Raw genomic sequence first — 15709 nt, 5'->3', positions numbered from 1 at the left:
GTCACAAGCGGTGAAGCAGGTCTGTATACAAATCCAATATATGGGATCATTTCTCAGTATTTCTAAAATGTAAGGTCAATGGTGCACCAGTGGGACTCAAACATGCTGTTCCTGAATTTACTTTTTCATTCTTTATTTCAGATGGAGGTTGTGGGGAGGCAGAGCGAGAGAGGCTGGCACCACAGCACCGACCACTATCTGAGTAACCCTGGCCCCACGGTGCTCGGTGCTCTCTGGTATCAGCAATTAGAGCCGATGACACAGAGCATGGAAAGGCGGCGCTATGCCCGGTGAGCTATATTCAAGCACCTGCTGATTATCTGCTTTTCCAGTTTGCCATTGTGAAAAACATAGTAGGGAACGGATACTTTGCATACTGTTGATATACTTTTGTCATATTTTAAAAACATGTTATTATCTTTATTTATTGGATAAAGACAACCAGAAATCAAGAGGGAAGGGGCAGATAGAGAGGGAGAGAGGCAGAGAGACACCTGCAGCCCTGCTTCCCCACTTTTGAAGTTTTCCCCCTGCAAGTCAGGACCTAGGGCTTAAATTCGGGTCCTTGTACACTGTAACATGTGTGCTCAACCAGGTGAGACACTGCCTGGCCCCTAAAAAACATGTCTATTTTTTTTTATTATTATCTCTATTTATTGAATAGACAGAAACCTACAGGGAAGGGGGAGATAGGGAGAGAGAGACAGACACCTGCAACAGTGCTTCACCACTCGCAAAGCTTTCCCCCTGCAGGTGAAGAGCGGGGGCTCGGACCCGGCTTCTTAAGCTCAACTAGGTGTGCCACCATCCGGCCCCTTTAAAAATATTTTTGTTGGGAGTAGGGCGGTGGCACAGCAGGTTAAGCGCATGTGTTGAAGCACAAAGACTGGTGTAGGGACCCGGGTTCCAGCCCCCGGCTCCCCACCCGCCCTTCAGACACCACTTGAAGCGGGGAAGCAGGTCTGCAGGTGTCTGTCTTTCTCTCCCCCCCCCCCGTCTTCCCCTCCGCCATTTCTCTCTGTCCTACACAACACCAATAACAACAATAACGACAACAATAAAGAACAAGGGCAACAAAAGGGAAAATAAATGAATTTTTAAAAAATCGGTTCTGTGTACTTCAATGAGAGGGAAATGAACAGAGAGAAAGGCACAGAAAGACCAGAGCACTGCTCAGCTCAGGCTTATGGCGGTGATGGAGACTGAACCTGGAACCCTGGACACTCAGGCCTGAAAGTCTTCGCAGAACCGTCATGGCCTCTGGCCAGCCGCGTCACCTTTTCGTTTCCTTTGCCAAACTCGGAGCTAAGAAACGCAGGTGTCCGAGCCTGCCCACACCGCCCTGACACCCTTTGCTGGAGGAACCATTTAGCCCACCGGAAGGAAGCAGTGAGCGGGGAGGACGCCGGGGCGGCAGGACCGGAAGTGACGTCTGGACTCCCTCCCACCCCGCCTCCCCCGGCCCATAGGCTCGGCCGACGGGATTGGCTGCTTGAGTGTCGCCCGCCTCCCGTGCGGCCCTGGGGGTGGCCCTGGGCTGGGCCTCCAGCCCCCCACTCGCCCCGCCAGGCTTCCGACGGCCCCGGGAGCCGCGGGGGTCTCCTAGCAACGGGACGGCGACGCGGGCCGGAGACGAGCGGCGATGGCGGACGAGGCGCTGTTTCTGTTGCTCCATAACGAGATGGTGTCCGGGGTGTACCAGGCCGCCGAGCAGGGCGAGGGGGTGAGTGCTGCGGCCGCCGCCTCTGCCGCCCCGGTCCGCCACCCCAGCCTCACACCTGTCTTTTTAGCTTGATTTTTAAAACATTATTATTATTTAGCTATCTTAATTAATTTATTTATTTTTCCTTTTGTTGCCCTTATTGTTGTCGTTATTATTGTTGTTGTCATTGGCTAGGACAGAGAGAAATGGAGAGAGGAGGGGAAGACAGAGAGGGGGACAGAAAGACAGACACCTGCTGACCTGCTTCACCGCCTATGAAGCGACTCCCCTGCAGGTGGGGAGCCGGGGGCTCGAACCGGGATCCTGACACCGGTCCTTGTGTTTTGTGCCACGTGCCTTTTATCCACTGCGCTACTGCCCGACTCCCAATAAGATTTTTTTTTTTAAGATTAAAAAAATTTTTTTATATTGACTTATTCCCTTTTGTTGTCCTTGTTGTTTTCTGTTGTAGTTATTATTGATATCACTGTTGCTGGATAGGACAGAGAGAAATGGAGAGAGGAGGGGAAGACAGAGGGGGACAGAAAGACAGACACCTGCAGACCTGCTTCACCACCTGTGAAGGGACTCCCCTGCAGGTGGGGAGCCGGGGGCTCGAACATCTTAATATATTTTAATGAGAGAGAGATACCGAGCAGTAGACACACAGAGACCAGAGTGCTGCTCAGCTGCTGGGGATTGAACCTGGGACCTCAGAGCCTCCGGCAGGAAAGGCTTGTGCGGAGCCCTGATGCTGTCCCCCCAGCCCTAATGATCTTTATTTATGGGATAGAGAGGAAGGGGAAATAGAGAGGGAGAGAGAGACAGAGAGACACCTGCAGCCCTGCTTGACCACTTGCTAAGGTTTCCCCCCAGCAGGTGGGGACCAGGGGCTTGAACCCGGGTCCTTGTGCACTGTAATGTGTGCGCTTGACCAGGTGTGACACCACAAGCCCCCTCTGTCTATATATGTATGCTTTTGACTAGAGACAGAAAAATTGACAGAGAAGGGCGAGAGAGTGAGACAGAGACAGACCTGTAGCCCTGCTTCACTTGTGAAGCTCCACACACACCCCCCCACAGATGGAGCTGGGGGCTTGAACCCAGGTCCTTGTGCGTTGTGACCTGTGAGCTTTATAGGCAGCACCACTGCCACCTCTTCCCTGTGTTGAGTCTTCTTTTTCTTCATCCTCGTCCTCTTCCTCCTCCTTCATATTGATTTATTTTATTTTTTAAAAGATTTTATCTATTTTTCTTTTTTTTTTACATTTAATAGTGAGCATAACCATGTCTATACCTGATCAGGCTCTTATGTAGATAAAGTGTGGTAGTGCCAGAGCAAATGTGTAGTAAATACTAGATATCTGACAAAGATTTTATCTGTTTGTCATGAAGAATGATAGGCAGAGAGAAAAAGAACCAGATATCACTCTGGTACATGTGCTGCCAGGGATTGAACTCGGGACCTCACGTTTGAGAGTCCAACACCTTAGCCACTGCACCACCACCTGGACTACCATATTGATTTATTTTAGATAGAGACAGAGACTTTGAGAGGAAAAGGAAGAGAGAGAGACAGGCAGACAGACAGATAGCTGCAGCACAGCTTCACCACTCCTGAAGCTTCCCCCCTGCAGTTGGGGACTGAGGGCTCGAACCCGGGTCATTAATCACTGTAACGTGTGTGCTTGAAGGTGCACTACTGCCTGCCTCTCAATATTTTGTCTGTGTTTGAGACTTGTTAGTCTGCTTCTTAATTTATTTTTCTTATTTTTAAGATTTTACTTATTCATGAAGAAAATAGGAGAAAGAACCAGTCAGTCATCACTCTGATACATGTGCTGCCGGGGGAGTGAACTCAGGACCTCACACCTGAGAGTCCAGTGCTTTGTCCACTGCGCCGCCTCCGGGACTACTTAACACACTTTTTTTGAATATTAACATTCTGAATTCTAAAAGTATTTAATACTGATATTTCTCTAAATAGGAGAATGGACGCTGTATTACTAAACTGGAAAACATGGGGTTTCGAGTGGGACAAGGATTGATAGAAAGGTGAGCAGTATGGATTTGAAACTTTTCTTCCAGGTAGGTTACACGCCAAGATGATCCATTGCACAAGACTGTGAAACACTCGGGGTAGCTCTAGTCTCCACATTTTATTTCATGTCTCTAATACACAAATTGAAGTTTCTTTTCAGTCTGATGGAACCCGAACTCAGTTACCCAATTTTTATGTTTCAGTATTTGAAGAACATATGTGTTTTTTCCCCCGAAAACTTTTTACCAGAGCACTGTTTGGCTCTCACTTATGGTGGTGCAGGGGATTGAACCTGGGACTTTGGAGCCTCAGACAGGAGGCATAACCATTATGCTATCTACCCCCACCCTCCCCTGAAAACTCGTGTACTGAAACAACTTTTTAAACTTTGTGTTGTGTTTCCTACTTAAGGTCTGGCAGGGCCCATCGCCTAAATGAGATTTTGTCTAAATGCCTAGGCTGGAATCACTACGCTGGGGAGATGGTTTGCTTTAGTGTCTGTGTGCATGCATGTCCTCTTGCAATTCCTGGAGAGATTCTGTGAATCTACGAACAGAAAACTGTGTTCTTAATTCTTAGTTTTCCTTTCTCACTGTTGAAGTAGTTTGAACTCTAATTATCTTTCTTTCTTTAGTTTATTTCCTTTGCCTCCGGGGTTATTGCTGGGGGCTTCTTTTTTTCTTTTCCTTTCCTTTTTCCTTTTTAAAAAATCTTTATTTATTAGATAGAGACAGCCAGAAATGGAGAGGGAAGGGGATGACAGAGAGGGAGAGAGACAGAGAGACAGACACCTGCATCCCTGCCTCACCACTTGTGAAGTTTTCCCCCTGCAGGTGGGGACCGGGGGCTTGAACCTGGATCCTTGTGCACTCAACCAGGTGTGCTACCACCCGGCCCCTTCCTTTCCTTTCCTTTTTTTTTTTTTTTTTTAACTCTGATTATCTTATATAACAATTCCATGATCATGCTCAGCTAAGATGAATCCTACTTAACACCATAGCTTACTAGTCGAGTCCTGTCAGTGTATAACATAATAAGAATCAATTGGATGGTCCCTGCTTTGCTTAGTGCTTGTCACTTTATGACTATTAGTACAATGCTGCTTTACAAATAATTAGTAATATTTTCCTCGTGATTTTTTTTTTTTTTTTTTTGATGAGGAAAAATATTACTTCTAGTTGATCTTTTCAGGTTTACAAAAGATACTGCGAGGTTCAAGGATGAGTTAGACATCATGAAGTTCGTTTGTAAAGATTTTTGGACTACAGTATTCAAGAAACAAATTGACAATCTAAGGACAAATCATCAGGTATTTAGATAACTAAGGCCTATTTCTCTAAGAGTCTTTTAACTTGATATAAATGTGCTACTAGTGATTTACTTGCTACTTAAAACTGAAAATAATGCATGACCCAGGTTCAACCCTGGTCCCTCCTGCACTGAAGGACGCTTCAATGCTGTGGAGTCTCTGTATCTGTCTCTACCTGAAAAAGTCAGCCTGGAGTAGTGAAGCTCACGTGGTGACAAAGAACAAACAACAGTAACAACTCAACACAGTTTCTAGTTAACTTTGAAAGGTTTCTGGGGGCTGGGTGGTGGCTCACTTGGTTGAGTGGACATGTTACAATGCTCAAGGACCAGGTTCAAGCCCCTAGTCCTCACTTGCGGGGGCAGGCTTTAAAAGTGGTAAAGCAAAAGAGTCGGGTGGTGGCACAGCGGGTTAATCGCACTCAAAGCGCAGGGACCAGCGTAAGGAACCCGGTTCGAGCCCCCAGCTCCCCACCTGCAGGGGAGTCGCTTCACAGGCGGTGAAGCAGGTCTGCAGGTGTCTGTCTTTCTCTCCCCCTCTCTGTCTTCCCCTCCTCTCTCCATTTCTCTGTCCTATCCAACAACAGCGACATCAATAACAGTAACTACAACAACAATAAAAAACAAAGGCAACAAAACAGAAAAAACAACAACAACAAAAAACCCACTTGCCAATGGAAGGAGAGTTTAGATAACTAAACCACTGCTCTTTTTATTTTTATTAATTTTTTTTTAAATTTACTTATTCCCTTTTGTTGCCCTTGTTTTATTGTTGTAGTTATTATTGTTGTCGTTGTTGGATAGGACAGAGAGAAATGGAGAGAGGAGGGGAAGACAGAGGGGGGAGAGAAAGACAGACACCTGCAGACCTGCTTCACCGCCTGTGAAGCGACTCCCCTGCAGGTGGGGAGCCGGGGTTCGAACTGGGATCCTTGTGCCGGTCCTTGTGCTTTGCGCCACCTGCGCTTAACCCGCTGTGCTACCCCCCAACTCCCTTGTTTTTTTAAGAAAAGAAATATAATTATATTGATGTTTACTTTTTTATTTTTCTCTTTTTCTTTTGAAATAGGGCATCTACGTACTTCAGGACAACAAATTTCGCCTGCTTACTCAGATGTCTGCAGGAAAACAGTATTTAGAACATGCATCTAAGGTATTTAATGGAACAGAGGGCTGGCTGAGAGTAGTATCCTGGGAGAAAGTATAGTGCCAATCACCACAGACTTTGGAATTTAATATACGTTATATAAGTGGTACTTTTTGTTTAAGCGTGAAATAGATAGTCATATATGTGTGTGTATAATTTTTTTTAAAAAGAAACTTGTGTGAGTCAGGCTGTAGTGCAGCGGGTTAAGTGCAGGTGGCGCAAAGTGCAAGGACCAGTGTAAGGATCAGGTTTTGAGCCCTGGCTTCCCACCTGCAGGGGAGTCGCTTCACAGGCGGTGAAGCAGGTCTGCAGGTGTCTGTCTTTCTCTCCCCCTCTCTGTCTTCCCCTCCTTTCTCCATTTCTCTCTGTCGTATCCAACAGTGATGACAACAATAATAATAACTACAACAATAAAACAAGAGCAACAAAAGGGAATAAATAAATATAGAAAAATTAAAAAAAAAAAAGAAACTTGTTTCTGTGCTTGTATAGTTTTTATTTTATCAATGTCATATAGAAATCAGCAAGTAGATGTATTATTTCAAGATAGCTGACATATTTTAATATAAGGTCTCTTTTGAAATGGTTAGCAGAGATAGTATAACCTGGGGTCAAGCCCCTGGTTCCCCCCTGCAGGGGGAAGCTTCAGGAGTGGTGGAGCAGTGCTGCAGGTGTCTCACTTCTCTTCCTCTCTCTTACCCTCTATCAAAAGAATAGACTAAAAATAAAAATTTCCTGGAAAAGGATGACAGAGAATCTAGTGGGGGTTATATTGTTATGTTGGAAAACTAAAAACTGTTATTATGCATGTACAAACTATTGTATTTACTGTTGAATGTAAAACATTAATCCCCCAATAAAGGGAAAAAAATAAAAATTTAAAAAAACAAAGAAAAACTATTTATTGAAGAAATACCCTTAAAAATTAAAAAAAAATTATCTTAACTTGTTACATAGAGAAAGCCAGAAATTGAGAGGAAGGGGGAGATAGACAGGGAGAGAGACAGAGAGACACCTGCAGCCCTGCTTCACCACTCGTGAATCTTTTCCCCTGTAGGTGGGGACCAGGGGCTTGAACCTTGGTCCTTGCATATTGTTAACTTGTGCTTAACTGGGCGCACCACTAGCCGGATCCCACCAATTTTTAAAATTTTTCTTTCTTTCTTTTCCCTTTTGTTGCCCTTGTCATTATTGTTATTGCAGTTATTATTGTTGTTGTTATTGATGTTGTCATTGTTGGATAGGACAGAGAGAAATGGAGAGAGGAGGGGAAGACAGAGGGGGAGAGAAAGACAGACACCTGCAGACCTGCTTCACTGCCTGTGAAGCGACTCCCCTGCAGGTGGGGAGCCGGGGGCTCGAACCGGGATCCTTATGCCGGTCCCTGCACTTTGCGCCACCTGCGCTTAACCCGCTGCGCTGCAGCCCGACTCCCTCCGCCAATTTTTTTTTTAAGCAACATTGGAGAGAGTTCATTATGTCGAGCACGTGCCGTCCCTGTGCGCAGCTGCATGGCAGTACTGTGGCACTCGGGGCAGTCGCATGGACCTTCCCTCTTTATCTGAAATTAGAGGGTGAAAGGGCATGGTAGTGGGGGTATCATATAAGCCCAAGGGCCTGGTATATCCCCCAAACAGCAGTGGCTTTTTTTTTTTAATTCTATACTTTTAAAAATATTTGTTTACTCATTTATTTAAATTGAAGATACCCCCCCCACCACCACCACCAAAACACTACTCTCCTGTGGTTTATGGTGTTACTGGGGGTTGAACCTGGGACCTCAGAGCTTCAGGCATAAAAGTGTTTTTTGCATAACCATTAGGCTGTCTCCCCGACCTCTGCAGTGACTTGTAATAGCAAAGACTGAGCTAAGTATCGTATATATCAGTACCTTTACTGTCTTAGTAAATGCTTAAAATGTTTTACTTCCTTCCCCCTTTTAGTATTTAGCATTTACGTGTGGCTTAATCAGAGGTGGTTTATCAAATTTGGGGATAAAAAGTATTGTAACAGCTGAAGTGTCTTCAATGCCTGCCTGTAAGTTCAATTTACTTTTCTTACAAATATTTTTAGTGATTTTTTTCAGAATGTGTTTTCTTGTTTTTGTTAACTTGGAGGAAATTTTAAAATGCTTTAACCATTTCATTTTACTTTTAACTTTATTAACTGTAGCATATGTAACTACATCTAAAGCATAAATATTATACTTGTATTCATAATATTTTTTGAATTCATTGTGGTCAGTGACTTAAAATTTGCTAAAAGCAACTAATTTATGGAATTATTCTTGCCTTAAAAAATTCTTTAAATTGATTTAATAATGATTGACAAGATTTTAGGATAAAGGGGTACAATGCCATACACTTTCCACCACCAGAGTTCCCTATTCTCTATCCCTCTGGGACTATGGACCAAATTCTTTATGGTGTGCATAAGGTGGAAGGTCTGGCTTTTGTAATTGCTTCTCCTCTAGACATGGATGTTGGCAGGTGGATCCATGCTCCCAGTCTGTTTCTGTCTTTCCCTAGTGGGACAGGGCTCTAGAGAGATGAGTTTCCAGGACACATTGGTGAGGTCATCTGCCCAGGGAAGTCAGGTTGGTGTTATGGTAGCAACTTTAACTTGGAGGCTGAAAAGCTTCATGATATAAAGCAGAACAAATTATTTAATAATCAGGAACCATGGGCTTTGGGGTCTCCATTTTGGAAAAAGCTAGTAAGTCTATTTTAGATATATTCCAAAGGGCCCATGACTTTACTAAATTTTTCCCGAGCCTGACAGCTAAGATTATGGGAAAAGTCTATAAATTACATTAACTGTAGACCCCATCAATCTGATCTGGGACCCATGTCTACTCACACTCAGCAGAGGAGCCCGTGTAACTTGTGCATCCCTTTAATTTTGTTTTTGAGACAGTCTAGTTTTTTTTTTTTTAAAGATTTTATTTATGTATTCATGAGAAACATAGGAGAGAGAAAAAGAACCAGACATCACTCTGGTACATGTGCTGCCAGGGATCGAACTCAGGACCTCAGTCTAGTTTTTAAAAACTCAGTCTAGTTTTTAAGACTATATATGCTTTAGAAGTGTAACTTCACACCTCTTTAAAGACCTTACCACACTGTACCCGCCACCAAACTACAAACAGCGCTCCACCAAGCCTCTCGGACTCACCCAGTCTTCACTTTGTGCCCCACTCTAGCGACCTCAGTTCTGTAGTCCTGGTTTAAGGCTTGTTTTCGTTTGACTCTACTTTCCCCTTGGTTTGTTTGTTTGTTTCGGTTCTTCCTGGGAGTGAGATCACTCGGTTTTCCTTTTTTCCATCAACATTTCTTTTAGGGTCTCTCTACAATCAAAATTTGCATATATTCATCAGGCTAATTCTTTCTGGTCTTTTGAGTCTGTGCTTAGAATTCAACTGATATATATATGTATATATCTTGGGGAGTTGGGGTAAAATATCATAATGGTTATGCAAAGAGACTCCCATGCCTAAGGTTCTGAAGTCCTAGGTTCAGTTTTTTGTACCCTTGATAGGGGAAGCTAGCGCCTCACTGAAGTGTCCCTGTGTGGTGGGCACCAGGCTTGAACCCAGGTCATATACATGAATAGCAGAGTTGCCCTACCCACTGAGATACCTTTCCGGCCTTCTTTACTCTTCACTTCCATTTTTTTTTAAGACTGTCTACCACTGGGGGCCAGGTGATAACGTACTCAGTTGAATGCACATGTTACAGTGTGCAGAGACCCAAGTTCAAGCCCCTAGTCCCCACCTGCAAATAAGAACTCTGTGAGTGTTAAAACAGATCTGTAGATGTCTTTCTTTTCCCTTCCTATCTCCCTGCTCCCTCTCAATCTCTCTCTCTCCAAAGGGGGGGGGGGAGATTCTTTGCTAATTATAGTTTGACTTTATGTGAATCTTTTGATTTCTATTTAGTTATTAATGAGAGAGATAAGAGAGAAAGAAAGAGAACCAGGATACCACTCTGGTACATGTGCAGCCAGGGACTGAACTCAGGATTTCATGTCTGAGAGTCCAGTGCTTTATCCACTACACTACCTCTTGGACCACTGTGTCTGTTCTGAATTTATTCTGTTTGTTACTCTTAAGAGTTCCTGGATCTGAGTGTCTCCTTCCTCACTTTTGGTAAACTCCTTGCTATTACTTCACTGAATACAATGTCTGTTCTTTTATTTTTTCCTTATGGCACCTCTATGCTCCTCTGGACTTTGTCCCACAGCTCTCTTATATTATCTTCCTTTGTTTTAGTTCTTTTTCCTTTTCTGTATAGTTTCCTCTGACTGTCCTTGAGTTAACTGCTTTCACATTTGGCTTGTATATTTCTTGCAGGAGGAGGGAGTGCGTCCTCTCGGCACTGTCTTGATTCTTAAACAAACAAAGCATTTCCTTAAAATAGCGGAATTCCCTACAACATGGAAAATGTTTTACGTTTTCTAGAGTATATTATATAAAACTAGGTGGGTCAGGGTGGGGGCACCAGAGATAACGATTTCTGGGTAGGGCACACGCCTTGCCCAGGTTCAAATCCTGGCACCCCTTGGGAGTGAGTGCCATGGTACTGGGAGAAGTTTTTATGCTGTGGTTTCTCTCACTGTCTTTTTCTATCTGAATGAAAAATAGTTTGGGGGTGGGGTTCCGGTGGTGTTACTGTGCGCATGCACCTGTGTGTAAGCCCTCGGTCCCCACCTGCAGAGGGGGAGCTTCAGGAGCAGTGGAGCAGTGCTGCAGGTGTCTCTCTCATCCCCTTCCCTCGCAGTTTCTCTCCATCCAGAAATAAAAAAGAATAATAAAAGTTGTTCTGCGAGGTGAGATATGCACATGTGTGAGGCACTGGCATTGCAAAAATTAATAAATACATGTAGATGAAGCTAAACTCGTCCAAAGATCTTTTATTCACAATAATTAGCAATGGAATAAATGCCTATTAAGTAGAAATCCCAAAGAAAAATAAAGGCACCTTGGGGGTCAGGTGGTAGCGCCTTCAGTTAAGCGCACATGGCGTGAAGTGCAAGGACCAGAGTAAGGATCCCTGTTCCAGCCCCCGGCTCCCCACCTTCACAGGCGGTGAAGCAGGTCTGCAGGTGCCTTTCTCCCTCTCTGTCTTCCTCCCCTCTTCATTTCTCTCTGTCCTATCCAACAACAACGACATCAGTAACAATAACCACAACAATGATAAAACAAGGGCAACAAAAGAAGAAAAAAAACGCCTCCAGGAGCGGTGGATTTGTTGAGAAAGCACCGAGCCCCACCGATAACCCTGGAGGCAAGAAGAAAAGAAAAAGAAGAGGAAAAAAGAAAAGAAAAAGGAAGGCACCTCTTCATAAATCTGGTATCGCCTCTATTGGGAGCTGGCCAGTAGCGCAGCGGGTTAAGCACACGTGGCGCAAAGCGCAAGAGCAGCGTAAGGATCCGGTTCGAGCCCCCGGCTCCCCACCTGCAGGGAGTCCCCTAGCAAGCGGTGAAGCAGGTCTGCAGGTGTCTGCCTTTCTCTCCCCCTTTCTTGATTTCTCTCTGTCCTATCCAACAACAACAGCTATGACAACAATAATAACTACAACAAGCACAACAAGGGCAACAAAATGGGGAAAATGGCCTCTAGGAGCAGTGGATACCATGCCCCAGTGATAACCCTGGAGGCAAAAAAAAAAAAAAAAAAAGAAATTGACTTTATTGAATACTTAGTGTATGAGTTTAAAAAGTTGTTTGGGGGGTTGGGCGGTGGTGCAGTGGGTTAAGCGCACGTGGCGCAAAGCGCAGGGACCGGCGTAAGGATCCCGGTTCGAGCCCACGGCTCCCCACCTGCGGGGGAGTCGCTTCACGGGCGGTGAAGCAGGTCTGCAGGTGTCTATCTTTCTCTCCCCCTCTCTCTCTGTCTTCCCCTCTCTCTATTTCTCTCTGTCCTATCCAACAACAAAAGCAATGTCAACAATGGCAATAATAATTGCAACGAGGCTGCAACAACTAGGGCAACAAAAAAAGGGAAAAATGGCCTCCAGGAGCGGTGGATTCATGGTGCAGGCACGGAGCCCAGCAATAACCCTGGAGGGAAAAAAAAAAGTTGTTTGACAGAACAGCTGCCTGGGGGCGGGTTGCACCCACATTACCATGGTTGAGGACCCCGGTTTGAGTCCCTGTTCCCAGCTGGGGTTGGGGGAATCTTCACAAGCAGTGGAGCAGTATTGTAGAGTTCTCTCTCTCTTTTACCCACTTTTTACCAGAGCACTGCTTAGTTCTGGCTTATGGTGGTGTTGGAATGGGACCTGAAATCCCCGAGCCTCAGGCATGGAAGTCTATTTGCCCCCTTCCCTCTCCACCTCCCCCCAACGCTCTCTCTTTAGAAGTATAGCCATTGGGAGTAGCGGTGTCATTGGGCAGGTACTTGAACCTTTGATAACTGGTGGAAAAAAGAAAAAGAGGAAGGAAGGAAGGGAAAAGAAAACTATTGTCCAAGTATAGTAGAAAGTTGATGTTCAGGCTTGCTTTCCTTACATCTAAAATCAAAGAATGACGTCACCCGCTTTCTTTTCTAGGTAAGTTCCAGGTGATGATACAGAAGCTGTAGAACAAACTTGAGAAAAGCTTCAGCAGTGTAAAGAGATAAACTATCCGTGTAGAGTCTTTCAAGTAGCAAGGATGACGTATTGTTGGACATTTGTATTGCTGTAAAGCTATCTGCTAACTTACCCGAGGAAGGTTGCACTCTTAAATGGGAGTATTTTTATGGATCTAACACAGACCAGGCTGAAGTAGAGACACTTCAACCTACACCTTCCTGAATGAAAGCCTGATTCCAGATAATAAACACTGAGATGCAGGACCCTTCCTGAAATGTCACTTGCTTCAAGTGACGCGGCTAATGACACGGAGAAGCCAAACGCAGGGCCTGGGAAAGCAGCCTGAGTGAGAGTGGCATCAGCCAGGGTCACCTGTGTGAGAGCGGACAGACTCCGAATGCATCTTAAGGACTTTATTTAAAAAGGCAAATAGTACACTAAAATGCATTTTTATTTTGTTCATAATTTATTTCTATTAATAACTTGTATGCCAATGTAAGGATGCCATTGTATATGTGGTATGTGTATATATATGTATATATATATATATGCATATACATATATATCATCTAATTGCCTAAGTCGCTTACAGAATTATTTCTATGTTAATAGAAGTCACCCTTGAGAGGCCCATTAATGTACTAACAGTGAAATAACAGACTTGTTTAAATGTAAGTTTAGAGCCAAAATAGAAAAGCAAAAAAAAAAGTGTTTTATGATGCACTTTTTTTTTTTTTGTCTCCAGGGATATTGCTGGGGCTCAGTGCCTGCACCATGAATCCACTGCTCCTGGAGGCTATTTTCTTTCTCTTTTGTTGCCCTTGTTGTTTTATCATTGTGGTTATTATTATTGTTGTTATTGGTGTCGTCATTGTTGGATAGAACAGAAAGAAATGGAGAAAGGAGAGGAAGGCAGAGACGGGGAGAGAAAGATAGACACCTGCAGACTTGCTTCACCGCTGGTGAAGCGACACCCCTGCAGGTGGGGAGCTGGAGCTCGAACTGGGATCCTTATGCTGGTCCTTGCACTTTGCACCATGTGCGCTTAACCCACTGCACTACCACCCTACCCATGATGGACTTCTTATCCTCCTGTTACAGCCTCTACTTTCAGCTTCCCTTCCCTTCCCTGCAAGTGCTGGCAGTGGTTTCAGAATTGCTACTGCTATCCCCTCAGTAACCTCCTGAGGGCAGAGGGCCAGGGCTAGAGAATTGCTTGCCTATTCACACCACAGGGTTTTTTGTTTTGTTTTTTTAACAAAAGCTGTTCTTCCACCTGGAAGGAGCTTAGGGGCTTTTTTGTTTTCCTTCACACCAACACTGTTAGGAGGATCATCTCAGTGGGTTGGGGAGAAACTGAGATAAGTAGATCTCTTCCTTTTCTACCTGTGACTATGGAGACAAAAGCCACCACACTGAGGATAAGAGGGCACACAGATAGTAACTAACTCAGTGGTGCTTGTGAATTCATCACTCCTGTGCTTTAGTGTTGAGTTTTTCTTTCTTTGTTAATGTGAGATATTAAAATTCCTTATTTTGTTCAATCCATTTTTGGTTTTGTATACTGTTACTTGGAGTTAAAATGAAGCAGGTCTGCAGGTGTCTCTCTTTCTCTCCCTGTCTTTCCCTCCTCTCTCCATTTCTCTGTCTTAACCAACAACAATAATAACTACAACAAGGGCAACAAAAGGGGAAAAAATGAAGTCTTAGTAGACAAGGAGAATTATACATGGAAGTTTGAGAATTGATATTTGGGGGTGTGTGGGACTGGTGAGAAACTGTATACCTAAAAAAAAAAAAAAAGGTGGACAACTGGTTATACAGGTACCAACAACTGTATTTAAACCATTAATACCCACAATAAAAAAAAAATGACTTAAAAAATTTGTGATTCTGTGGTCCGGAAGGTGGCACAGTGGCTAAAGCACTAGACTCTCAAGCATGAGGTAATGAGTTCAATCCCTGGCAGCACATGTACCAAGATTGATGTCTGGTTCTTTCTCTCCTATCTTTCTCATTAATAAAATCTTTTTTTAAAAAAATTGTGATTCTCCCCCACACCTATGGACATCTAATCTTTGACAAAGGGACCCAGACTATTACATGGGGAAAGCAGAGTCTCTTCAACAAATGGTGTTGGAAACAATGGGTTGAAACATGCAGAAGAATGAAACTGAACCACTGTATTTCACCAAATACAAAAGTAAATTCCAAGTGGATCAAGGACTTGGATGTTAGACCAGAAACTATCAGATACTTAGAGGAAAATATTGGCAGAACTCTTTTCCGCATAAATTTTAAAGATATCTTCAATGAGAAGAATTCAATTACAAAAAAGACTAAGGCAAGTATAAACCTTAGACTACATCAAATTAAAAAGCTTCTTCACAGCAAAAGAAACCACTACCCAAACCAAGAGACCCCTCACAGAATCAGATAAGAGGATAATAACCAACATATATAAAGAGCTTGCCAAACTCAACAACAAGACAACAAATAACCCCATCCAAAAAGGGGGGGAGGACATGGACAGAACATTCACCACAGAAGAGATCCAAAAGGCTGAGAAACACATGAAAAAAATGCTCCCAGTCACTGATTGTCAGAGAAATGCAAATGAAAACAACAATGAGATATCACTTCACTCCTGTGAGAATGTCACATCAGAAAAGGTAACCAGCAAATGCTGGAGAGGGTGTGGGGTCAAAGGAACCCTCCTACACTGCTGGTGGGAATGTCAACTAGTGCAACCTCTGTGGAGAAGAATCTGGAGAACTCTCAGAGGGCTAGACATGGACCTACCCTATGATTCTGCAATTCCTCTCCTGGGGATATAGCCTAAGGAACCCAACACAACCATCCAAAAAGATCTGTGTACACATATGTTCTTAGCAGCACAATTTCTAATAGCCAAAACCTGGAAGCAACCCAGGTG

The 15709-nt window shown here is 44.0% G+C and overlaps 1 protein-coding gene across 1 annotated transcript; it reads left to right on the top strand.

Moving 5' to 3' along the window:
- Positions 1 to 1167: 1167 nt before the first annotated feature.
- On the top strand, positions 1168 to 14658 carry TRAPPC6B (trafficking protein particle complex subunit 6B). Its single transcript, XM_060175485.1, has 6 exons — positions 1168 to 1723; positions 3690 to 3757; positions 4935 to 5052; positions 6121 to 6204; positions 8142 to 8235; positions 12751 to 14658. The coding sequence occupies exons 1-6, from the start codon at positions 1643 to 1645 to the stop codon at positions 12780 to 12782; spliced, it is 477 nt and encodes a 158-aa protein (XP_060031468.1). The 5' UTR covers positions 1168 to 1642; the 3' UTR covers positions 12783 to 14658.
- The last annotated feature ends 1051 nt before the right edge of the window (positions 14659 to 15709 follow it).

This window comes from Erinaceus europaeus, chromosome 16 (genome assembly GCF_950295315.1).
Source record: "Erinaceus europaeus chromosome 16, mEriEur2.1, whole genome shotgun sequence".
In the NCBI taxonomy this organism is placed as follows: domain Eukaryota; kingdom Metazoa; phylum Chordata; class Mammalia; order Eulipotyphla; family Erinaceidae; genus Erinaceus; species Erinaceus europaeus.
This window is presented reverse-complemented; position numbering and strand designations above follow the sequence as displayed.